Here is a 26,581-nt window from a genome sequence, read left to right as displayed (position 1 = left end):
ATACTCATTGCCCCCCGGCTCAGTGCCTGTACATTGGGGTTCACACCGGTAGACGAGAGGGTTGCCTCCCTCCGCCTTCGGGTGGGTGGACGGGTCCTGACTGTTGTTTGTGCATATGCACCAAACAGCAGCTCAGCATACCCACCCTTTTTGGAGTCCCTGGAGGGTGTGCTGGAGAGTACTCCTGCTGGGGACTCCCTTGTTCTGCTGGGGGACTTCAATGCTCACGTGGGCAATGACAGTGAGACCTGGAGGGGCGTGATTGGGAGGAACGGCCCCCCCGATCAGAATCCGAGTGGTGTTTTGTTATTGGACTTCTGTGCTCGTCACGGATTGTCCATAACGAACACCTTGTTCAAGCATAAGAGTGTCCATATGTGCACTTGGCACCAGGACACCCTAGGCCGCAGTTCGATGATCGACTTTGTAGTTGTATCATCGGATTTGCGGCCGCATGTTCTGGACACTCGGGTGAAGAGAGGGGCGGAGCTGTCAACTGATCACCACCTGGTGGTGAGTAGGCTCCGATGGTGGGGGAAGATGCCGGTCCGTCCTGGCAGACCCAAACGTATTGTGAGGGTTTGTTGGGAGCGTCTGGCGGAATCCCCTGTCAGAAGGAGTTTCAACTCCCACCTTCGACAGAGCTTTTCCCATGTTCCGGGGGAGGCGGGGGACATTGAGCCCGAGTGGACCATGTTCCGTGCCTCTATTGTTGAGGCGGCCAATCTGAGTTGTGGCCGTAAGGTGGTTGGTGCCTGTCGTGGCGGCAATCCCCGTACTCGCTGGTGGACACCAGCAGTAAGGGATGCCGTCAAGCTGAAGAAGGAGTCCTATCGAGCCTTTATGGCCTGTGGGACCCCAGAGGCAGCTGACGGGTATCGACTGGCCAAGCGGACCGCGGCTTCGGTGGTCGCCGAGGCAAAAACCCGAGCGTGGGAAGAGTTCGGTGAGGCCATGGAAGCCGACTTCCGGACGGCTTCGAGGAAATTCTGGTCCACCATCCGACGTCTCAGGAGGGGGAAGCAGTGCACCACTAACACTGTGTACAGTGGGGATGGGGCGCTGCTGACTTCGACTCGGGACGTTGTGAACCGGTGGGCAGAGTACTTCGAAGACCTCCTCAACTCCACCAACACGCCTTCCTTGGAGGAAGCAGAGCCCGAGGACTCTGAGGTGGGCTCTCCTATCTCTGTGGTTGAAGTCACCGATGTGGTTAAAAAGCTCCTCGGTGGCAAGGCCCCAGGGGTGGATGAGATCCGCCCGGAGTTCCTCAAGGCTCTGGATGTTGTGGGGCTGTCCTGGTTGACACGCCTCTGCAACATCGCGTGGTCAACAGGGAGAGTACCTCTGGATTGGCAGACCGGGGTGGTAGTCCCTCTTTTTAAAAAGGGGGACCGGAGGGTGTGTTCCAACTACAGAGGGATCACACTCCTCAGCCTCCCTGGTAAGGTCTATTCAGGGGTGCTGGAGAGGAGGGTCCGTCAGGAAGTCGAGCCTCAGATTGAAGAGGAGCAGTGTGGTTTTCGTCCCGGCCGTGGAACAGTGGACCAGCTCTACACCCTTAGCAGGGTCCTTGAGGGTATGTGGGAATTCGCCCAACCAGTCTACATGTGTTTTGTGGACTTGGAGAAGGCGTTTGACCGTGTCCCTCGGGGAGTTCTGTGGGGGGTGCTTCGTGGGTATGGGGTACCGAACCCCCTGATACGGGCTGTTCGGTCACTATACCACCGATGTCAGAGTTTGGTTCGCATTGCCGGCAGTAAGTCGGAATCGTTTCCAGTGGGGGTAGGACTCCGCCAAGGCTGCCCTTTGTCGCCGATTCTGTTCATAACCTTTATGGACAGAATTTCTAGGCGCAGCCGAAGCGTTGAGGGAGTCCGTTTTGGGGGCCTCAGTATTACATCCCTGCTTTTTGCAGATGATGTGGTGCTGTTGGCTCCTTCAAACGGGGCTCTACAACTCTCACTGGAGCGTTTCGCAGCCGAGTGTGAAGCGGTTGGGATGAAAATCAGCACCTCCAAATCTGAAACCATGGTCCTCAGTCGGAAAAGGGTGGAGTGCCCCCTCCGGGTCGGGGAAGAGATCTTACCCCAAGTGGAGGAGTTCAAGTATCTTGGGGTCTTGTTCACGAGTGAGGGCAGGAGGGAGCGAGAGATCGACAGGCGGATCGGTGCAGCGTCTGCTGTGATGCGGACGTTGTATCGGTCTGTCGTGGTGAAGAAGGAGCTGAGCCAAAGGGCGAAGCTCTCAATTTACCGGTCGATCTACGTCCCAACCCTCATCTATGGCCACGAGCTATGGGTCGTGACCGAAAGAACGAGATCCCGGATACAAGCGGCCGAAATGAGTTTTCTCCGCAGGGTGTCCGGGCTCTCCCTTAGAGATAAGGTGAGGAGCTCGGTCATCCGGGAGGGGCTCAGAGTCGAGCCGCTTCTCCTCCACATCGAGAGGAGCCAGATGAGGTGGCTTGGGCATCTGATTCGGATGCCTCCTGAGCGCCTCCCTGGTGAGGTGTTCCGGGCATGTCCCACCGGGAGGAGACCCCGAGGAAGACCCAGGACACGCTGGAGAGACTACGTCACCCAGCTGGCCTGGGAACGCCTCGGGATCCCCCGGGGAGAGCTGGAAGAAGTAGCTAGGGAGAGGGAAGTCTGGGCTTCCCTGCTAAAGCTGTTGCCCCCGCGACCCGGCCCCGGATAAGCGGTAGATGATGGATGGATGGATGGATGGCAAATAGTATGTTTTCCAAAGTGCTTTGGTGCTTGATTAGCTTGCTACATGCTAGCAGACCCAATGCTATCATGTTAGCATTTTAGAAGGTCTAATGTGATACAGTACTTGATTTTAGGGCAAGATGTAGTGGCCTGTTTTGTACTCAGGTTCCTGTTGCTGTATTGCTAAATGTAAACATTGTATTGATAAATGCAAACATTGTTTTTCAAAAGAGTATATTAGATCGCTAGCTGCTGTGTTACCCTACTGACCTAAAACAAATAAGAATTTATTTTGGAGTACAATTACCCTGGCAGTGTTGACTCTCTGTGTGTGTGCGTGTGTGTGTGTGTGTGTGTGTGTGTGTGTGTGTGTGTGTGTGTGTGTGTGTGTGCGTGTGTGTGTGTGCGTGCGTGCGTCCGTGTGTGTGTGTGTGTGTGTTTGCATGTGCATGTGTGCATGGTCACATTAGGTCAAGTCTCTGGCAGACTCGATGGACGACTCGCTCACCTGTCAATCAGGTCGAGAGGACTCCCAAGAGGCAAGAAAAGAGGGAGAAGAGGAGGAGGGTGACGAGGAGGAAGAAGAGGAGGAAGATGAGGAGGAAGAAGAGGAGGAGGAGGAGGAAGATTACAGGGAATGTTCCTGGGGTGGGACCTCCTCCTCCTCCTGCCATGTGGTGGGACAAGCCGGGCGGGGGCCCTCCGGCGCCGCCATGCATGAGGACAGTACGGCCACTTCGTTCAGCGATGTTACGCTCTATATGGACGACGGCTGCCTCCCGTCCTCGCCAATCTCCCGCCCGCCCTCCTCGCCACTGGCCTCCAGCTCCGATACTGAGTACTGGGGCGGCGTGAGTGGGAGGGAGGACAGCCGAGAGACAGAGAGAGGTGGCAACGGCAGCCGGAGGAGCAGTACCCCTTGCACAGAGTGTCGGGGGGAGTACCGAGGGAGGCCTGCCGCAGGAGGACACTTGCCTGTCTTGACCATAGAGCCGCCCAGCGACAGCTCAGTTGACATGAGTGACAGGTGAGTGACAGAAATCACAAAAAAGAATGAATGTATGTGAGACCAATGATTCCCAACCACAGCACAATGCCATTAATCTGGTCCAGCCTCCCAAAAGAACACCATTAACAAACAAAAAATACATGACCCCCACAATCACTGGTTCAGAGGTTCATGGTCAAACTGTTTGGAGGAGTTTTTGTGTACAGTTAATAATTCTATTTTGGTCTAATTCTCATTTATATATGATGTAATTCCACTATCAACCTCTACATATCCTGAGTTAGACATGGTGTAAATTTGAAAGAAGAATGAAAAAGTAAGTACCAATCCGTGGCCCATTTGGTAGCATGCCGAAGAGAGAAAATGTTTTTGTTGTTGTTGTTTGTCTCTCTCTCACACACACACACACACACACACACACACACAACCTGCCACCCCTTCGATGACCTTCCAAGCAATACAAGTTCTCAATTTTGTGTACCTAGTGAGTGACGTCAGAAGCTGTGGTCAACTCAGAAAAACTTAAAAATGTTTACCACGTTTTGTTCGGTTGCGAGCATCTTCTCCTTGCAAGTGTTTTAGTTTGGATTTTGCTGGTGTGTGTGTTTACAGTTCACTCAAGTGGCGCTATATCTGAAACGCAAATGTACGGTAACTTAAGTTTATGCTTGCAATAAAACAAACAAAACGATCAACTAAACGACAACTCGTAGCTCAAGGTACCGCCAAATATCATAAACACAGTGACCTTTTATGACAATTTAATCAATATTCATGTTTTTAACCTGTAAAAATTCTTGCTGCTCTCTGGTTCACATTCCTCCTTGGTGCTGCTCTTTCTGTTTTCAAAAAACGGAATACCCGTCGAAAACCCAAGACCTCTGCACTGTGAGGTTGACGCGCTAACCACTGGACCACCGAGCCGCCTATGGCGGAGTAAAAGTTTGAAAAAAAAATGTTAATACAATTAAACATATACAAAAGTTAAGCACAGACATCTGAAAAATCGACTTCAGTATAGCCATGAAGTACCGGTACATGCACTTTGTTAATTCCCAACACCTTGGGTTGATCGGGCTGTACGTCTTAACATCTTAAATCCTCTGCATTGTGGTCATCTTCAGGTCCGAGCGAGGCTCCATAGGCCGTCTGGTCTATGAACAGGAACCGCCTGGAGTGGAACAAGGCGCAGGAGTAGAAAGTGGAGGCGGGGATGGCGAGAGTGGAGAAGATGAACACGGAGGTGCCGGGGCAGGGAGTAGCGAGGCCGAATCACCGCAGGGAACCATCAAACACAAACCAAACGGCCGCTCGGTGGTGATGGCGCAGGGACAGACTCGGAGTTCCGCCCCCGCCGCCGTGCAAATGCCCTCGGCTCGCACCCTGCCGTCCCACATGCTGCCTCACCCGCTCCAGCACGCGCACCCTCACCCGTCCCACATTCCCCACATGCCCACCGTGCTGCACCACCACCCGCAATACAACCACATGCCGTATGTGCATCACAGCGGGGCAGCGTATGTGCCGCATTTTGCCCAGCACCACTACCACCATCTGCACCACCACCACCACCTCCCACATTCATACCCGGAGGCCCCTTCTTCGCCCCTGCCCTCGCCCGTTCCACCTCTCTCCCCGATTCCACCGCCGCCACCACTCACGCCCACTCCGCTGTCATCTTCGGCGGACGCCCATCAGCATTTGCACCACCAGCCACACCTGCACCACCCACTTCATCACCACTTGCTGTGCTCGGATGGCGACAATGAGAGCGTTAACTCCACCACCACCAACTCCAACGATGACACCACCGTCAACAACGGAAGCTCGGGCTCGTCGTCGCGTGACAGCCTGCGCGAGCCCACGCCGGCGGCACTCAGCAAGCAGACGTATCAGCGCGAGAGCAGACACAGCTGGGACTCGCCCGCATTCAACAATGACGTGGTCCAGCGGCGCCACTACCGCATCGGACTTAACCTCTTCAACAAGTGAGGAGTTCATTGAAGAAAAAACGGTTTTGAACATCAACGAAAACACAAGTAGCTTCGGTTCTTTCCAGACCAATTTGTCGGGGATTTTTTTTCAGTGAAATCTGAATTCTACAAGACTAAATTGTAATATTCGCAAATACAAGCACACTGTTCTTTGAAGGCAAAACTATTTTCAAGATTTACCAAAATAAGCACTTGCTGAGCAAAGCACATGTGTGAGGTTCACTGAAAACTGTATTTTCTTAAATGTTTACAAATATATGTTATTTTCAGACTTCATGAAGGAAATTACAAGTACATCAGGTTTAATGAAGACAAAATTGTCTTCAATGATTCCAAAAACATGGACCCTGGAGTCTTTGTAGACCACAGTTTTTGATGGTGACAAAAATGTGTTCATTTTGGTTCACTGGAAACCGTGAACGCAAATGGCATGTCTGCTGTTTCCTTGGCAGGGGGCTCCACTGTGCTACATACTGTATCAGAAAAAAGGACCGGGCAGAAACACATTCATGACAATGTTTATTATTCGGGTTGTCAGGAAGCCGGAGAAGGGAATCCAGTATCTGATCGAGAGGGGCTTTGTTTCGGACACGCCGGTAGGCATCGCAAGGTTCGTCCTGGAGAGGAAAGGTCTGAGTCGTCAGATGATCGGCGAGTTTCTGGGCAGCAGGCAGCAGTTCAACAAGGACGTGCTCGAGTGAGGACCGCGTTTTCCCATCAATCCCAATCCCATCTGTCGTCCCGATGTTGTGCGCTCATGGCCTGCTGCGCGTTTCTTATCTTCAGTTGCGTTCTGGATGAAATGGACTTTTCGGGAATGGACCTGGATGATGCTCTCAGGAAGTTTCAAGCTCAGATCAAAGTTCAGGGTGAAGCACAGCGGGTGGAGCGGCTGGTTGAGGCTTTCAGGTAGGTCCCCGCCCTTCAATAGCGTGCAATAGACCTCGTCTGACGAGGATGCTCTTGCCCTGCAGTCAGCGGTATTGTGTGTGCAACCCGGTGCTGATACGGCAGTTCCAAAATCCAGACACCATCTTTATCCTGGCCTTCGCCATTATACTCCTCAACACTGATATGTACAGCCCCAACGTGAAGCCTGAAAAGAAGATGAAACTGGACGACTTCATCAAGAACCTGCGAGGTAAGTTGATCTTCATTTAGACATTAGTTGAACTTCTCGATGGCTACTCTCGTTACCACTGTCAAGACAGATTAACTTTGGTGCCGCATATTAATCAGTCACATTTATATTCACACCATCTCTGGATTGGAACCGAACACAAACTGCTTGCACCAAAGTCGGGCGAGTGTACCACTTCACCAACAGAGACTAAATTATGTTTGCAAGAACAGATACTCTTGGTTCTTTGGAGACTCATTCAAATCTCTTAAAAGTCCAAAGATTTGAATTGGACCAGCTCCACTTGCTCTTCACTCACACTTCATTCAACCCCATGTTAATTCCGTTTTACCTCCAGGCGTGGACAACGGTCAGGATATTCCCAGAGACCTACTGGTGTCCATCTACGGAAGGATCCAGAAGTGGGAGCTGAGGACCAATGACGACCATGTGTCTCAGGTGCAGGCGGTGGAGAGGATGGTGGTCGGCAAGAAGCCCGTAAGAGCCTCCCGTCTTCCATGTTGCCCTCCACCTGCATGCCATCTCCTCTTCCTGAATTATTGACAAATGATTCCCAGGTTCTGTCGCTGCCTCACCGCCGGCTGGTGTGCTGCTGCCAGCTGTTCGAGGTTCCCGACCCGAACCGAGCCCAGAGGAGCGGCGTCCACCAAAGAGAGGTCTTCCTTTTCAATGACCTGCTCATGGTAAGACATCATATGCAGAAAAATTGCAAGTACCGGTAATAGACATTCCCCAATAACGTTTAGAAATGTTATAACTGGAGCAATCGTAACAGCCTGAGGAGCTTCTCTGGTAAGAGATGAACGGCTGGCTCAATAATTAGCCCGATCTACGTACCCCTCAAATGAGTCCATTTCACCATGGCAAGATACTGCGTATGCTGTAAAAATGTGTCTATCATGTCTCTATATATTTTGTTATCTTTGGAGTGTCTCTTTACATTCATAAAAATATCAGGAAAGGGCAACTTAATTCATGGAGGGGGGGTGACAATTTTTCATCTGCACGACTGACAGTGCATGGGGGGGGCCATATGCATGACAAAAATTACATTTTAGATATGGGCAAAGTGCATGCTTGCCCTGGACTAATGGGAATCCATGGGTATGTGATGCTCATTGAAATGCATTGAGAAACCTCCAATATGCGTGTTGAAATCCTCACAAAAATATTGGGAAAAAAATCGCAAATCCTGTGGTTGAGAGGAAAGAAATTTCATCTGTGCCGTATGTTGCTCATGGAGCACATTTCACAATAAAGTTGACTTGAACTTGAACTTGAAATAGGTTAACCCACGGGTGCCATATCGCGACTTTGCTTTAGTCTACTGTAGAGGAGGAAAAATCGTAATCATCTTCTTCACCCCCCCCCAAAAAAAAGAGAAACTTTTTTTTTTAACATGGGCCGCTAGTTTCCAATTCCTCATATAAATGAACATTAAATCCTCTCTTTCCTGGCTGATTCTTCATTCTCTGCCTTTTCAGGTAACCAAGATCTTCCAAAAGAAGAAGGCCTCTGTGACGTATAGTTTCCGACAATCATTCCCTCTGGTGGACATGCAGGTGCACACCTTCCAGAGCACTTGTAAGAGCCTTTTTTTTTCTTTCTATCTCCAAACTCAACCGTGCACAATACAAGAGACTTTGAGGTACACCATCTAATGACATCCAAATATTCTGCTTTAACAAAGATACCTGTCACATTTGATTAACACTATCAGAGAGCTATTTAACCTTCCTCTTGTGTTGCAAGTCAAAATGAGATGTTTTGAAGTTAAAGGTAAACAGATAAACAGTGCAGTGCTTTTTACCACTGATCGACTGAATCCCAGCATCAACTGTAAATAAATTTGATTTAGTTATAAAATACTATTTAAACCAGAGTTATGTCAAATGCGTCCCGGGCCACGTCATAACGGCTAAGTTAGGTTGAAATGATGAAGAACCCCTTCTTTAATGGACGTCATGTCGCTAACGACTGAACTTGTGTCTTGTCGTGCCGTCCAGATTACCCTCACGGCATCAGGTTGACATCGGCCAACCCCGGGGGCGAGAGGAAAGTCCTGATTGTGTTCACGGCGCCAAGCCAACAGGACCGTGCTCGCTTCACCTCGGACCTGAGAGAGAGTGTGGCCGAGGTGCAGGACATGGAGAAATATCGCGTGGAGTGTAAGTTTGGCAACACAGCTTCACCGTTAGCTGATTGACCGAGAAAAAGAACTGAATGGAAGAGTGGGGAGGAGTTTAGCGTACAGTAGATCATGAAGTTTGACGCTTTATGAGCACACGCATACAGTACAATTGGTAACTCAATAATCAGAATCAGAATCATCTTTATTGGCCAAGTATGTAGAACACACAAGGAATTTGTCTCCGGTATAACACGCTGCATTAGTATCATCGTAAACAACAAAATCATTGAACCATTTTAGAGTAACCAGTAGTTTTGTAGTACCATTTTGTAGTACAAGAAGAGTGACTATGTCAGTGACTGTTTAAGGAGTTAATGGCTAGAGGGAAGAAGCTGTTTAAGTGTCTACTGGATTTGGTGCGCATGGATCTGTAGCGTCTGCCTGAGGGGAGTAGCTGGAAAAGGTGGTGGGCAGGGTGCAGGGGATCCAGGAGGATTTTCCGTGCCCTTGTCTTGATTCTTGCAGTGTGCAAGTCCTCAAGAGTGGGTAGGGCGGTGTCAACGATTTTTTCCGCCGTCCTAACTGTCCGTTGAAGTCGGATTTTGTACTTTTTTGTGGCGGCCCCAAACCAAACCGTGATGGAAGAACACAGGATTGATTCGATGACTGCCGTGTAGAACTGTCGTAGCACCTCCTGTGGCAGGCCATGCTTCCTCAGCAGCTTCAGGAAGTACATCCGCTGCCGGGCCCTTTTAAGGATGGAGATGGTGTTGACTTCCCACTTCATATCCTGGGAAACTGTGATTCCCAGGAACTTGAAGGTCTCAACGGTTGACACAGGGCAGTTGGATAGTGTGAGGGGCAACTGGGGAGAAGAATGTTTCCTGAAGTCCACGATCATCTCTACAGTCTTGAGCGTGTTCAGCCCGAGGTTGTGTCGGCTGCACCAGAGCTCCAGCTGCTCCACTTGTTGGCGGTACGCAGACTCGTCGCCGTCTTTGATGAGACCGATGACCGTGGTGTCGTCTGCGAACTTTATGAGTTTGACAGCTGGATCTGTTGAGGTGCAATCGTTTGTGTATAGAGAGAAGAGCAGTGGAGAGAGGACACATCCCTGTGGGGCTCCAGTGCTGGTGGTGCGATGATGTTGTTGCTCCCAGTCTCAGCTGTTGTGTCCGTCCCGTCAGGAAGCTGAGGATCCACTGGCAGATCGCAGGGGACACACCGAGGTGGAGTAGTTTGGGGATGAGGAGTTCCGGGATGATGGTGTTGAACGCAGAGCTGAAATCCACAAACAGAATCCTTGCGTAGGTCCCTGTGCTGTCGAGGTGATCGAGGATGTAGTGCAGACCTATGTTGACTGCGTCTTCCACAGACCTGTTTGCCCGGTAGGCAAACTGGAGAGGGTCCAGCAGGGGTCCAGTGACGTTCTTTAGGTGGTTCAGCACAAGGCGTTCAAAGAACTTCATGACCACAGACGTCAGGGCGACAGGCCTATAGTCGTTCAGTTCCGATGTTGCAGATTTCTTGGGAACTGGGATGATGGTAGACTGTTTGAAGCAGGATGGGACCTCACACAGCTCCAGGGATCTGTTGAAGATTTGTGTGAAGACCGGAGCCAGCTGGTCAGCGCAGACTTTCAGGCAGGAGTGGGACACTTTGTCGGACCCCGCAGCTTTCTCGATCTTTTACTGCTTGAAGAGCCGTCTCACGTCGTGTTCGTGGATCTGTAGTGGAGAAAAAGAGGGTGGGGGGGGTAGGTAGAGTGGTTTCTGGTGGAGGTGGGTGTGTGTGGGAAATGGGGGTGTCCTTTTCAAATCGACAGAAAAACATAATATGAATAAATAGTTCATATTAAATCAGTAGGTCAATTCATAAAGTTAAATGCAACTCAATATGTACTGTGCTGGATTTTAAATTGATTTCAGTGTTTCTTTGCTGAGGGAACCCTTGAACTACTAGTGGCACCCGTACCACTCATTCAGAATAACTGTCTGCAATCATTTTTTGCATCCAATGAAAAAAAAAAATCATCAACAGTGAAAATCATCAAAATACCACACTGGTGGTCCAGTGCTTATTTTCATATCCTAATTTTTCCCAGAGCTGTACTAAATACATAGGACAATGGTTTTCACAAGGCCAATTCAAATATTATTTCTGTGGTGCAAATTATTTGGTGATATCATTTCATGACATGCTAAGTTTGATGTTTTGTTTGATGTAAGATAATATTAAAGAAGTAAATCAAAAAGTCACTATTGAGGGTTGGACACCGTTTATTTTTTTTAAACAAGGTAATTTGTTGTAGGTAAACTGTTTTATTGTAAGAATAAAATCATTCATTCTAAGATCAAAATTTTATGATCTACAAAACCGGTCAAAAAAATGTAAATTAAAAATATAGATGATATGCAATACAGGAACATATTATAAATGGTGATTATAAAGGGTGAGCAATAGGTGGATTTTTTTTCTGAAACGTCATAGCTAAATATCACAACGCATGGTAAAATTCATATTGCCATAGCTTTTGTAAGTCGAACTTGAACACAAAAAAAAAGTTTTCAAAAACTTAATATATGAGTAAAAAATATTTTAGGGATATTTTTAGGGACACAGAAAGCTATCTGACCGGAATTTTAGCCAGTGTAATTAATGTAAATTAAAAATATGGATGATATGCAATACAGGAACATATTATAAATGGTGATTATAAAGGGTGAGCAATAGGTGGATTTTTTTTCTGAAACGTCATAGCTAAATATCACAACGCATGGTAAAATTCATATTGCCATAGCTTTTGTAAGTCGAACTTGAACACAAAAAAAAAGTTTTCAAAAACTTAATATATGAGTAAAAAATATTTTAGGGATATTTTTAGGGACACAGAAAGCTATCTGACCGGAATTTTAACCAGTGTAATTAATGTAAATTAAAAATATAGATGATATGCAATACAGGAACATATTATAAATGGTGATTATAAAGGGTGAGCAATAGGTGGATTTTTTTTCTGAAACGTCATAGCTAAATATCACAACGCATGGTAAAATTCATATTGCCATAGCTTTTGTAAGTCGAACTTGAACACAAAAAAAAAGTTTTCAAAAACTTAATATATGAGTAAAAAATATTTTAGGGATATTTTTAGGGACACAGAAAGCTATCTGACCGGAATTTTAACCAGTGTAATTAATGTAATTAGAATCATTGAAAAAATTATTCATTGTATGTAATGTCTTTTTTGACATTTTTTAATAATATGTATTTACAAATGAAAAAAACAATTAGCGACAGAGAAAAAAAATAATTTAGACATCAACACCAATGAACAAATAGATTTTAATAAAATAATTTTTCGTTTCACCTCACACACAGCCGAGCTTGAGAAGCAGAAAGGCGTGATGCGTCCCGCTGCGCTGATGGCGGGCAGACAGGGCGGTGGGGATGCAGCGGCAGGGCCTGCGAAGAGTGAGGCGGTGAACGGCATCCTGGGTCGGCCTAGCCTGGATGACACGTACGCGTCAGTGGACGGACTCAAACGCACGGCACTCAGCTCTTCGCTCAGAGACCTGTCAGACAGCGGTCAGCACAACTTCTTCTTTGGGGCCGGACGTAGAAAACGGCTTTAAACTCTGTTCCAATTTGTTATGCATGGAGTATTCTGTTCAATCAAAATCAACACGTTTCTAACACATTATTAAACAAGCTACAATTTAATCTGTAACAGAGAAAAGGAAGATGGAAAGTATGAATATACTTCCATCCATCCATGTTGTAATCCGTTTATCCTCACGAGGGTTGCAGGAGCCTATAGCAACTGTCTTCGGGCATTTGGCAGGGGACACCCTGAACCAGTTGCCACCCAATTGTAGAAATTGGAGATTTAAAAAATGGACTAGGAAATTTGGAACAGGAATGGGCAACTCATATGCTAAAAGGGGCCACAATTTTTTAGCAGTGCCACATATCGAACCGCACACTTCCTCACCAGATGTATCGAAAAATACAAAATATTTCATTTTTAGGATCCATTTTTCTATTCATGTATCCCAACAGCAAGGGATTCGAAGCAAACAAAAAAAATAAACTTACTGTAATGTTGTACAGTCTAAAGGGCTCTCTGACTTAAAAATGAACATTCAAGGACACCACAAGACTACTCAACAAGAAACCTTACATGCAAGATCATATTTTATACATTTTTTTCACAAAAATTAAATGGCTCAAATTTTTAATATTATTGCGGTACTGACAGCTCGGTCGTCAAGTGGTTAGCACATTCCCCTGAAAATGTAGAGTTGCAGGGTACAATTCCAGCTCCGGCCTTCCTGTGTGGAGTTTACATGTTCTCCGGGTGCTCCGGTTTCCTCACACATTTCAAAAACATTTCCGGAAAGTTAATGGAGCATTCTAAAATAACCCGATGTGTGATTGTGAGGAGCATCGATGGTTGTTTGTCTATGTATGCCCTGCGACTGGCTGGCAACCGGTTCAGGGTGTACCCTGCCTACTGCCTGATGACAGCTACGAAAGGCTAAAGCACACTCTGTGACCCTTGTGAGGATAAGCGCAATAGAAAATGATGGATGGATTGAGGTTCTACGTTTTTTCTGCATCTCATTCCAAATCCACAAAAAGAAGGCTAACTCACATTGGAGTATAGGGCAGTATAAGACCCAGTGTAAGTACCATCTAGTTTTGATTGGTGATATCACAACTTAAAACTACAGTCAACCCTTGCACACAGTATTTGCAGTTCGGCACCCATTGATTTGCATATTTGTGGATTTATTTTCTTTTTTTTTGTATTTGGAATTTGTCCTCTTTCTCCCGAGAGTTTTTCTCCATTTCCCAATTTTTTTTGAATATCATATTCATCAAAGGTCATTCGCTTGTTTCCAATCTTAAATTCACTGTTGCATAAAATGAACATTGCAATGACGACTTGATGCTGCTTCTTCCCCTGATGGACAACTTTTAAACTGTTCCTACATTCTGATTGGCCAACAGGGAAGCGAGGTCGTCGGAACAGCGTGGGCTCATTGGACAGCACAATAGAAGTAAGGATGATGTCATTGAATGTTTCATGTGATCAGACCCACCAATCGGCAAAACACTGGTCAACAGAATACTAATCTGTGATGGCTTTCTGAGAAGATCATTTTGACGCTGATTTTAAAAATGGCTTTATTTTGTTCAGAGCAAATCAGGCTTTTAAGATATTTTATATTTTTGAGACATTTTCAAAAGCTTGCGCAGTATGGACTTTACTATTCGTTATAATTTATAGCTAAGATGAAAAAAATTGCACCTGTTGCTGAATTTATAAATACTATGAAATATATGACTATATTGGTTTTCTCCGGGTATTCTGGTTTCCTACCACATTCCAAAACCATGCCTGACACGTTATTTTGTAATCTACTTATCCTCACAAGAGTTGCTGGAGCCTATCTCAGCTGTCGTTGGGCAGTCGGCGGGTACATTCTGAACTGGTTGCCAGTCATCGAAGGGCATACAGAGACGGACAACCATTCGCGCTCACAATCACATCTCATGACAATTTAGAGTGTTCAATCAGCCTGTCATGCATGTTTTTGGAATGTGGGAGGAAACCAGAGTACCCGGAGAAAAAATACATAGGCATGGGGAGAACATGCAAAATCCACACAGGAAGGCCGGAGCCGGGATCAAACCCTGAACCTCTGCACTGTGACAGTCTTCAGGAATGGACTGACAAATATATATATAAAAAAATTAAAATTCCTCGTCTCAACCCCCCCCCCCCCCCCCCCTCGGGTGGTGTCCGTCCTTCATTCAGCTCAGGTCCTCTACCAGAGGCCAGGAAGCTTGAGGGTTCTGCGCAGTATCCTTGCTGTTCCCAGCACTGCACATTTCTGGACTGAGATGTCCGATGTTGTTCCCGGGATCTGTTGCAACCACTCATCTAGTTTGGGGGTCACTGCCCCGAGTGCTCCGACCACCACAGGCACGACTGTCACCTTTACCTTCCAGGCTCTCTCCAGCTCCTCTCTGAGCCCTTGGTATTTCTCGAGTTTCTCATGTTCCTTCTTTCTGATGTTTCCATCACTTGGGACCGCTACATCCACTACAACGGCTTTCCTCTGCCCTTTATCTATGATAAAACGATATCTGGTTGGTTCGCCATTACCATCTTGTCAGTCTGGATCTGGAAGTCCCACGGGATCTTCACTCTGTCATTCTCCCCCACCTTCGGAGGTGTTTGCCATTTTGACCTTGGGGTTTCCAGTCCATACTCCGCACAGATGTTTCAGTAGACTATGCCAGTCACCTGGTTATGGCGTTCCATGTAGGCTTTCCCTGCCAGCATCTTACACCCTGCAGTTATGTGTTGGATCGTCTCAGGTGCCTCTTTGCACAACCTACACCTTGGGTCTTGTCTGGTGTGGTATATCTGGGCTTCAACGGCTCTGGTGCTCAGGGCCTACTCCTGAGCAGCCAGTATGAGTGCCTCTGTGCTGTCCTTCAGGCCAGCCCTCTCTAGCCACTGATAGGACTTCTTGAGATCGGCCACTTCAGTTATGGTCCGGTGGTACATCCCGTTTAGGGGCTTGTCCTCCCATGATGGTCCCTCTTCCAGCGCCTCATCTTCTGTTCCCCATTGTCTGAGACATTCTCTGAGTACGTCATCCGTTGGAGCCTTCTCCTTGATGTATTCATGGAGTTTGGATGTTTCATCCTGGACAGTGGCTCTCACACTCACTAGTCCCCGGCCTCCTTCCTTTCGGCTTGCGTACAGTCTCAGGGTGCTGGATTTGGGATGGAACCCTCCATGCATGGTTAGAAGCTTTCGGGTCTTAACGTCCGTGGTCTGAATCTCTTCCTTTGGCCACCTTATTATTCCTGCAGGGTATCTGATCACTGGCAGGGCATAGCTGTTTATTGCCCGGGTCTTATTCTTGCCATTGAGCTGGCTTCTTAGGACTTGCCTCACTCGCTGGAGGTATTTGGCCGTAGCCGCTTTCCTTGTTGCCAGGTCGAGGTTGCCATTGGCTTGTGGTATACCGAGGTACTTGTAGCTGTCCTCAATGTCTGCTATTGTTCCTTCGGGGAGTGAGACCCCAAAAGTGCGGACTACCTTTCCTCTCTTAGTCACCATCCGACTACATTTCTCAAGCCCGAATGACATCCCGATGTCGCTGCTGTAGATCCTGGTTGTGTGGATCAGGCAATCTATATCCCTTTCGCTCTTAGCATACAGCTTTATGTCATCCATGTAGAGGAGGTGACTGATTGTAGCTCCATTTCTGAGGCGGTATCCATAGCCTGTCTTGGTGATTACTTGGCTTAGGGGGTTCAGTCCTATGCAGAACAGCAGTGGGGAGAGTGCATCACCTTGGTATATGCCACATTTGATGGACACTTGGGTAAGTCGCTTGCCATTGGCTTCAAGTGTGGTTTTCCACATCCTCATCGAGTTCGCAACGAAGGCTCTTAGGGTCCTGTTCACCTTATACAACTCCAAGCATTCAATGATCCATATATGTGGCATCGAGTCATAGGCTTTCTTGTAATCAATCCAAGCTGTGCACAGGTTGGTACGTCGGGACCTGCAGTCTTGTGCGACTGTTCTGTCAACCAGGAGCTGATGTTTGGCTCCTCTGGTATCTCTACCAATGCCCTTCTGTGTATCGTTCATGTATTGATCCATGTGTCCACTTATCTTAGCCACAATGATGCCTGACATGAGCTTCCATGTTGTGGAGAGACAGGTTATTGGCCGATAGTTGGATGGGACTGCACCCTTTGAGGGATCCTTCATGATCTGGATCGTCCAGGTCTTCATATCTGAGACTCTTTCCTGTATGTCTGCCACTGTTATGGTAACTGGGTTCTGTTCAGGGAGGTTGCTGTGCTCCTCTCTCAGGGTCACCAGCCATTGTGCACTGCTGTTATGTGCAACTTCCTTCTCCCATATGCCTTTCCAGTACCTTTCAGTTTCTAGTCTTGGTGGGCCAGCTCTGTTGTTAGGACCCTGCCACTGAGCGTACACTTTCGCAGGTTGTGTTGCGAACAGCCTGTTTATTCGTCTGGCCTCATTCTCTTTCGTGTACCGCTTTAGGCGACTGGACAAGGCTTGGTGCCTTTGTTTGGCAGTTTCGAGTGCTTCAGGTATGGTCATCTGGATGTACCTCTCGGGTATCGGCCTTTTCATCACACCTCTCTGGGCCTCCGTCAATTGACTCAGTAGCCCATTTTTCATCAAGGTGCTCTGGTTCCCCAGCACCTGACACAGACCTTGTTTGGCCGGGCGACGTCTGGCATGTCATTCGTTTTATTGTCTCTCATCATTGTATGAGGTAGGCATTTGCCCAAGGACCCACTGGATGGTGTTATGTGCTCATTTTTGCCCCAAGCGTCTCCCGTATGCCAAACCGATGCCTTACCAACTGAGCTATCCAGCCGCTACATACATACATATATATATAAATATATAAATATATAAATATATATATATAATATATGTTTGTATGTATATGTGTGTGTGTGGTGTAAGATAGATAAGATATCCTTTATTCGTCCCACACTGGGGAAATTAATGTGTGGTGTGTGGTGTGTGGTAGTCGAGTGGTTAGCACGTTGACTTCACAGTGCAGAGGTACCGGGTTTAATTCCAGCTCAGGACTCCCTGTGCGGAGTTTGCATGTTCTCCCTGTGCCTGCGTGGATTTTCTCCGGCTACTCCAGTTTTCTCCCACATTCCAAAAACTTGCATGGCAGGCTGATTGAACACTCTAAATTGTCCATAGGTGTGAGTGTGAGTGCGGATGGTTGCTCGTCTGTGTGTGCCCTGCGATTGGCTGGCAACCGGTTCAGGATGTCCCCGCCGACTGCCTGAAGACGGCTGGGACAGGCTCCAGCACCCCCCGTGGCCCTTGTGAGGATAAGCGGATCGGAAAATGAATGGATGGCTGGACAGTACTATATAAAAGTGAAAAATACCGAGTGGTGTCTAATTGCACTTGTGTGCTGGTCCTGTCAGGGGTCCATCATCAGCAGCCCGCGACCACACCAGCAATACCACCCCGGGGGAATTCTGGTCTACAGCCCCATGATGGCGCCCTCGTCTCCAACAGCCTACCGGCCACACCGCCCTACTCAGAGCCCCGGTACAGGGGTGGGCGGTGGGCCGGGGCTCTGTCACAACCAGGGTGGCCCGAATATGTCCCCGCTCGTGAGCGGGGGCGGGGCTGCAGCTGGCGCTGGGTTGGAGATGGGGGTCGGGCCAGGCGCCGGCGGCCGGCTGGGGAACTTTTTTGGCAGCCGCAGAGGGAAAGTTCCCGGTCCCCTGACGATGACATCACCGACACCGCAGTGTCCCCCGAGTCCCCTGATGATATCCTCCCCGCCCCATTACCCCGCCCCCGAGCCTCCCATCGCCCACCCGCCCTCCCCTTCCCCATGCCCCTCCCCATCTGTCAACCTTGGCCAATCGGACCTGGGAGGCGTTGGAGGGGGAGGAGGCACAGGAGGAGCACCGTCCAAGCTCCAGGCCTTGCACGCCCAATATTGCCACGGCAACAGTGGGGGCAGTGCGGTCAGCGGGCACCAGCCACAACAGACTCCCCCCCCACCTTACCACCACCATCACCGATACCACGTCCAAAGCGCCCCACAGCACCACCCCCTCATGCACAGAGTGTCAGTCCCGCGACGCCAGGTCCAGTCCGGCTGCGCCCCGTCTCACATGCAGCAGCATCAGCGGATCCAGCAGGCCGCCGCCCAGCACCAGCGCTACAACGCAGCCTCGGGTTTCATCACGCCTCCACCGCTTTCCCCACACTCACCCCTCACCCCAACGACGCCACACGGACTCTTTCGACCGGGCGGTGGAGGCAAACTCCCGCTTACAATTTCACACTCGCAGCCCCACCCTCACGCTCACTCTCACAACCACGCCGTCCACTCCCCACTAAGCCCCTCTCCCGCCAGCTTGCCCTCCACGCACTTCATCTTCTCAACACCACCACCCCAGCCCCCATCGGCACGCCTGGTCTCCCAGACGCTGCCGCAACCCTACGCTCCCCAGTATCCACCGCTCTCCTCCATCCCGCCCCCTCCTTCGCACTCCCCGTTGCCACCCCCGTCTGCCGCGCCGCTCTCCCCGCACCCGGGGTCAGGCGGCGGGCCGGGGCCCAAGTCGAAACCGGTCAGTCGGATCAGCACCGTCGTGTGAGGAATTGGCGAGCCAGCACGTCTGCCCATCTCGTCGCTGGCCACCAGGCGGCAGTATTCAGATGGAAAAGGGGGAGGAGGGGAGGAGGGCATGTGCAGATGTATCGAAATGGCCGCTTGGTTAGACGGCGCGAAATAAGAGGAGGCAAGAGGAAATTACTGAGCCTGTGTTACTTTCACATCAACTTTCCCTGCAGCTAGAGCCACCCGTCTTGATACAGATTGGTTGAGCCCTCATTAGGTGGGCGCGGAGGCTGTTGTGAGGAGAGACAACAGTGCCTGAGGCACATGATGGTGACACGTTGCTAACTGGGTTTTCACCTGACAATTAACAAGGAATGGCCAATGTGGGGTATTTTAGTTAGTTTGGTGCACTTCGAGCCATGCATGACTCAAGCAATCACTGCTGAGTGTAAAGAGGCAGAAGGACATTTTTTGTTGTTTTGTTTAGGGTTTTTTTTACCTCTGTGGTTTGTAAAAATGTTGTTTTGGCTCACAGGGTTTCTTCACTCTCCTTGTTATGGATTGGAACAGTTATTTAATTTTTTACTATGATACACATGTTTTGTGTGTAAATATCAAGACAGGAAGAGAAACATCAAGTAGAACATCAAGATGATAAGTAGTGATGGGAAAATGAAGCTTTGTGAAGCATTTGTGATATTTTTTACTCCTCTATGGGGTAGTCTTGGCTTGTGTGATCAAGAGTAGTGCAATGGAAGTTCATAAAATTTCCACTGAACCTTAAACCAAGAGTGCCATTTGTAGGACTCAATATTTAGTGCTTCATGAAGCTTCATTTGACCTAATCAAGTCAAATTTATTTATACAGCCCTTCATCACAAAACGTCTCAAAGGGTTTCACAGGCCCAATATTAACGGCATCCCCTGAACTTAAACCCCAGGAGGGCAAGAAGAAACTTTTTTAAAACATCTGGGGAAAATGACGAAATCTTGAGAAGGGGCCACAGATTGGAAAATTCCACCTCCAATGATGGACAAACTTCAAGATGAGAAGAATTCTGACAAACATTGCGCTAAACATGAAACTAAACACCAAGTGAAAAACACACAACGACAACATTGACTGAAACATCAAGACAAGAAAAAAAAAGCATCAAGTCAAACAGCATCTGGACAAACTGCAAGGCAAAAATATCACATAATGATGTATACAGTGTATCTATCATGTATCACATATTCCAAAGGTATACAAAAGCATATTGATGTATAGATGTTTTTTGTATGAGACACTCTGTGTTGCCAAGAAAGGAGATTAAGCTATTATCATGAGATCAAACAGGGTGTATTGTGCAAAACAGTCTTTTTTGGTTTTTACATAAATGGCTTGGTGGTCATTGATTCTAATTAGGATATTAATCCTGTGTATTTCATTACAATTTGGTACTGTTAGGCAAAATGCATATTGTAAGTAGAGAGTGTTACAATTTCACGTTTAGTAGTGTGTCGCACGCTGTTTTGGCATTCTACATAAATGGTGGGGCAAACAATCGGCCCGATTACGATCGTTGGCCGATTGATCTGAGCACCATTGCAAAACATGTTCGTGAAATTGACTATTTGATGCATATTTTATTACATTTGTTTTATGAAATGATTAGTTGATGAAATTTAGTTTTATTAATTACAGTGAAACTCCTCTACAATGAAATCAAGTTTGCAGCAAGAAATTTTTCACAACAAGGGACTTTTCACGATAGCAAATTCATCTCAAATGTAAACACACACAAAAACGTACGTGTACTTTTTCTTTTTATTCCAACAATGCATAAGTATGGGCATACACTTATTTGACACTTCATATCACCAGGGTAGAAAGAAAAAAAGGGAAAGAAAGTGCTAAATTTATAATCAGCATTCACTTTCACTTACATCAATTTCTTGCATAACATCTTTTACTATGCTTCCTCCATCTTTCATTTTTATTACTTTTATCCTGTCTTCAAGCGTTAAAGCTCTTCTTCACTCCTTGGTCTGCAAAGGTCCGGTTTTTTTTAGCCATTTTAGCAATGCAACGTTCGTGCTGTGTCTGAAACTAACAATAGCAAATACTTCCTGTACTGCTGCGCATGTGTAAGCCACTGTGATGTTTGCTGTTGCCGTTTCCGAGCTATGCAGTAGAAATCGCTGTAGACTGAGTTTGGATTAGACTTTTGCGGAATGCTTGTTTTCGTTGTAGTGAAGCTCGTTGCGAGGCAATTGCAGAGAAAAAGATTTCGTATTACGCAACATGGGGATGTTTCGTTGTCGGGGGAGCAGAAAAGTGGGAATGGTTTTAATGCATGAAGATTTTTTCACACGAGGGGGTATTTTCGCCCATGTAGGTTTCATTGTAGAGGTGTTTCAGTATAAACAATGATGTTCCAAAATTAGATTTTTCATCATTAAAAGTATCTATTTCGATCATTTGGTTAGTTGTTAAATTTTTTCGTAAATGCTGAAGTTCCCCCTGAGGGGTTATAATAAAAATGTGGAAAAAATTAATTTTAATAATTTTATTAAAATGAACTATTTTCATAATTTAGTCAAATAATTATAATTACATTAATTATCAAGGATATGTTGATTTTCCCCCTTGAGGGGATGATTATGACTAAAATGAGATGTAAAAATTTGAATCCGTTCAAATGCAAAAATATGTCATTTTATTCAAATGAAATATTTTACATGCATGCTTTAACTTGGCCCATCTGTCCTTTTTAAGAATCATCATCATGTGGCCCTTCAACACTAAAGTTTGCCTACCGCTGTCCTAACATGGACTACAATAGCAATGTTTGCTCACCGAATGCGGCTAATCCTAATAAGAATCTTGCAAAGTGGAGAACAAGGTGCCTTCTGACAGGAGGATGGTAAAATATGAATCACGTTTTAATGGACTATCATTTCGCACCAGGGAGGACCTACACGTGTACTTTTCTATGATTATGTTGATTTTTTTTTTGCCCTTCTGCAAATATCAGTCGCCTTTGTGAGTGTGTGCATGTGAAGTGTGCGCAGTGTGTGTTTTCTTGAGTCTGCGCATGTGTGTGCCTGCGTGCATGTGGTTGCTTGTGTGTTCTTCAGGGTTCTGATGAATGCATTTGAACTTGATTATTTTCCAAATATGTGTGTGATGTGTTACATGCAAAAATTGTGTGATGGTGTTCCTCTGCACACCTTCTTGGCACCCCTCTTCTTTTCACTCCCAAGAAACACGATTGCGCTCATTCGTACTTTTCTTTTAACCCTCGTGGTATCTACCTGGCTAACAAAACATTTACTGTAGACTTTAGGACCAAAATTCTTCAATGAACATGTCACATAAATTCATAACTCTGAGTGTCTTTACACTGACAGTCGTACCGCTTGAAGATGACTTGAAGTCTTTAGACTGAACATATTGTTGTAATGAGACCTGAGGACAACTCGATTATAGCGTTTAAATGTACATGTCATGTTACTTGATGACTTGACATTTACTCTGCATGAAACCCGTCATTGAAAATAATTTGAAATTTGGGTCACTGAATATGGCAAGGTTTATTTGATGGCCAGACTACATCAAATGACTTACATCATGGTGACTTGAAAGGTCTTCACAGTGAAGACAAGTCAATTGATGATGATTCATAGGGCCCTATTTTTGTACACAGTGCAAGTCTCGCGCAAAGTTCAATTTAACTGTGCGCATTGGTGGGATTTTCTTTCTTTTGGTCTTTTCGTAAAGGGCATTTGCGCTGTTGTGGGCATTAACAGAGCCAACTTTATTCCCACCCAATCGAAGCAGCTCCCCTCATTCCCTTCAAATTTAGAGCAGGAGAGGTCTACGGTCGTCAACATGGCAGAAGCATTACAGACTCACTGGAATCCATGCAGGAGATTGGCAGGTCCAAAATACGTTCATTAGGAGTGGCAAGAACTTCTCCACTTTCGGGTGATGTAAAACTGGCTTCTGCTTCTGATTCATAGGGTGCAACGCATGCTGACATCGTATTTTCAAATGAAATATGATGACAACCCCTAAATTTGTGTCGTACCACCTGTGTCACAACTTCGACCTTCTTTTAGGCGGTCTAAATTCGAGTCTACTTTCTAAATTGTCTGCTTCTAGGGAGAGGTTCAATAGAAAATTCCCTTGGTCTTCCGAAGCGCCCAGCGACGCCTGGCATGAAAAGTAAGATGCACCAATTTTTATGCCGAGCGCATATTCCTCTGTCTATGAAAATAGGGCCCCAAATGTTTTTACACTGAACACATTAGATGACTTAAGGACTAGATGAGGACTTTATTGTGTTCGACTGAACATGTCACATGACCTGATGACTTGGTGACAACTTTAAAATGTCATGGAATATATCATATGACTTTATGTTTTGATGCTCAGATCCTTTTTTGAATGATGTAACAATTATTTCATAAAATACTGTAAGACTAATGCCATGACGTAATGGAAAGTGCAGTGTTTGGGTCATCGCGTTCGGACGCCAACTTGCCATTCGGCGTCACTTTTGTCGCAATGAAACTTTTACACTTGCAGGCTTGTCTTAACACTGCGTTCACAAATACAACATTAGACTTCAAAGGACTATTTCCCAAGATATGATTGATTTTGCAGCGATTGAGCGTTCACTTAAAAGCAATCAAAAGACTGGATGACATTGAAAAAGCGTGTCTGTTTTTTGTTGTTTTTTTTTAAGGGTGCAGCACGTTGACGTATGAAAACACGCAAAAATAGAGGCATGATGCTCTCTCGGCCCAGCTCTTCCCTCCATTATTGCTGTGCATGTCTTATTTATTATAACAGTATCTGCACTGAATGGAACTTTGTACAAAAAGCCACCATGTACATAAAAACATGTTGTATTCAATGAAAAGCAGCTCTTTTCGTCAGGAACCGACAGCAACATTTTTCATTTTACAGAAAATCTTTTATGACTGCTGCTGAACAGGGATTGTTTTTTTTTCTTTTAAAGAAAATGAAACCACAAATGTTGTCTGTGCTTCCTGTGCTGAGGTAGTACGTGTACAATTGTACCAGTAGTGTCAAATACTGTACGTTTCCACAGAGATTACATTATTTTAAAGATGATTTAGCCATGTATAGAAAAAAATATTACTTGTAACTTTGTTTTGGACAACGTTGCACAGGCAAAGTGGAAATATTTATTGCATTGAACATATAAAAATCAGTTCATGTTAATGGAAGGATGCCTCGCGCTCTCTTTTTGTTGTTGTTTGTCGTATACAGTACTGTGCAGCCACACATCCACCAATCTGTTCCCTCTACTGCTTATCCTCACAAGGGTCACGGGTGTGCTGTAGCCTAACCTATCTGACTTTAGCCAGCGTACAACATTCTGGTCACTAGAGAAACTTATATTCACATTCACATTCAGAGAATTAAGAGTCTTCAATTAACCTAGAAAACCTGTTTTTGGAAGGCAGGAGGAAGTCAGAGCATCAACAGGAAAAACCTAGAACCAGTGACAGCCTTTTACAGAACATATACAAAGTATGATTTGAAAAGTAATAATCTCCTTGATCACAAGCAATGTCTTCAGTTGCATAGTTACTGTGTCTTTCCGGTGTCTTCATCTATTCTTTCGCCAAAATATTCTAACTTAAAAAAATGTTTGACATTTTTTTCCAGCGTCTTTCTTGTCATGGTAAAATTGGCTTGTTTTAAAATACACCATGTATATAATACACTCCACGGGTCTGCGTGGATAATACATTATATAAAATATGCCTAACTTATATTACTTTATTAACACACTCAGGAGCCGAATGCCTTCATTCATTACGAAGAGTCGATTCTATGAATCGGCTCTTTCGCAGCCGAAACACCGCAAATACAACTTACCAAAGGCTAGAATAGGTTGACAGACAGTAAACGGGCACTCGTTTGTCCGTCTCTTCTTCCACATCACTCACGCATAGTGTTCGTCTAAGAAGAATGTCTTAGAAGATGTTTCAGAAGATGAAAGCTGTTTTGTGGCCCATGGACACACCGCCAAACACAAATGCCTTCCTGCACCACGCCAACAACTTGACCGAGCAATCAAGTAAGTGCCGCATTTTAGAAGCTAAACACACCTAAAGCTAGCACTCATAGCCATTCAATGGCATTATCATGGGGCCAACAATTCATAACCAAGATGCCAAATTACACTTGTCGAAAAATTAATTGGTGTGCCCCATGACAATTTAGCCCAATATTATAACAACGTAAGAACCAAGATAAGGAAGATGTCACTGCTAGTAATAAGTACTCACATTGAAACTTTGCTTACATTTTGGCTTTGACTCGATAGTGTTGTGGCAGCATGTGTCAAAGTGGTTGTTTTGCCCAGGAACTTCAGACAGTCTTGCTGCCGAGTTGTAATTGACTGAGAAACTCATTGATGATGTAGTTATTTTGTCAATTAGTTTGTTTACAAAGATGTTTTTAGAAATAGTCAGCTAACTCAAGAATTGCACTTGATGGGTGGGCGGGCACTCCAGAGAAAAAATAAATGGCAACAAACATTGAAAGGTTAATTTGTCATGATCACAGATTATGGTTGAATAAGAATATCCATAATGAACGCTTTAAAAGGATTTGCGGTCTGTGATTGGTCATGTGTGTAACAGACGCGGTCATTAATAAATATGTGAAAAGTGCATGGGGTACATGCATAAATCCATCCATCAGGACCTTTTTTAATTCTGTTTATCATCACAAGGGTCATGGGCGTGTTAGGGCCTATCCCAGCTGTCTTCGGGCAGGAGGCGGGGGACACCCTTAACCGGTTGCCAGCCAATCGCAGGCCACACATAGACGAACAACCATTCGTATTCACAATGACACTAAGAGACAATTAAGAGTGTTCCATTAACCTTCCATGCATGTTTTTGGAATGTGAGAGGAAACTGGAGTACCTGGAGAAAACACTTGCAGGCACGGGGAGAACATGCAAAGTCCACACAGGAAAGCCAGAGCCGGAATTGAACGTGGCAAACAGTCAATCACTCTCATGCATAAATATCTAACAATATTAAAAATGATAGTCATAATAATAATTAGGGCGGCCTGGTAGTCCAGTGGTTAGCACATCGGCTTCATAGTGCAGATGTACGGGGTTTGATTCCAGCTCCGGCCTCCCTGTGTGGGTTTGCTCCGGTTTCCTCCCACATTCCAAAAACATGCATGGCAGGCTGATTGGATGCTCTAAATTGTCCTGAGGTGTGAGTGTGGGCGTGGATGGTTGTTCGTCTCTATGTGCCCTGCGATTGGCTGGCAACCGATTCAGGGTGTCCCCCGCCTACTGCCCGAAGACGGCTGGGAAAGGCTCCAGCACCTCCCGCGTCCCTAGTGAGGATCAAG

General features: G+C 46.3%; 1 protein-coding gene across 7 annotated transcripts in view; it reads left to right on the top strand.

The window, feature by feature from the left end:
• LOC127595415 (IQ motif and SEC7 domain-containing protein 1-like) overlaps nucleotides 1-24,420 on the top strand; it is an 83,969-nt gene extending 59,549 nt beyond the window's left edge. For all 7 annotated transcript variants that reach the window (XM_052056875.1, XM_052056876.1, XM_052056873.1 and 4 more), the window contains 12 exons: nucleotides 3,185-3,741; nucleotides 4,848-5,711; nucleotides 6,256-6,414; nucleotides 6,504-6,626; nucleotides 6,692-6,858; nucleotides 7,196-7,335; nucleotides 7,416-7,541; nucleotides 8,343-8,442; nucleotides 8,865-9,026; nucleotides 12,371-12,577; nucleotides 14,006-14,055; nucleotides 18,020-24,420. In XM_052056875.1, coding sequence (XP_051912835.1) covers nucleotides 3,185-3,741; nucleotides 4,848-5,711; nucleotides 6,256-6,414; nucleotides 6,504-6,626; nucleotides 6,692-6,858; nucleotides 7,196-7,335; nucleotides 7,416-7,541; nucleotides 8,343-8,442; nucleotides 8,865-9,026; nucleotides 12,371-12,577; nucleotides 14,006-14,055; nucleotides 18,020-19,213 — 3,849 coding nt within the window. In that variant the 3' untranslated portion in view covers nucleotides 19,214-24,420. The remainder of the gene's footprint in view (nucleotides 1-3,184; nucleotides 3,742-4,847; nucleotides 5,712-6,255; nucleotides 6,415-6,503; nucleotides 6,627-6,691; nucleotides 6,859-7,195; nucleotides 7,336-7,415; nucleotides 7,542-8,342; nucleotides 8,443-8,864; nucleotides 9,027-12,370; nucleotides 12,578-14,005; nucleotides 14,056-18,019) is intronic.
• The last annotated feature ends 2,161 nt before the right edge of the window (nucleotides 24,421-26,581 follow it).

Source organism: Hippocampus zosterae, chromosome 2, assembly GCF_025434085.1.
Source record: "Hippocampus zosterae strain Florida chromosome 2, ASM2543408v3, whole genome shotgun sequence".
NCBI lineage: Eukaryota > Metazoa > Chordata > Actinopteri > Syngnathiformes > Syngnathidae > Hippocampus > Hippocampus zosterae.
The sequence above is the reverse complement of the archived record's forward strand: the minus strand, read 5'-3'. Positions and strand labels throughout refer to the sequence as shown.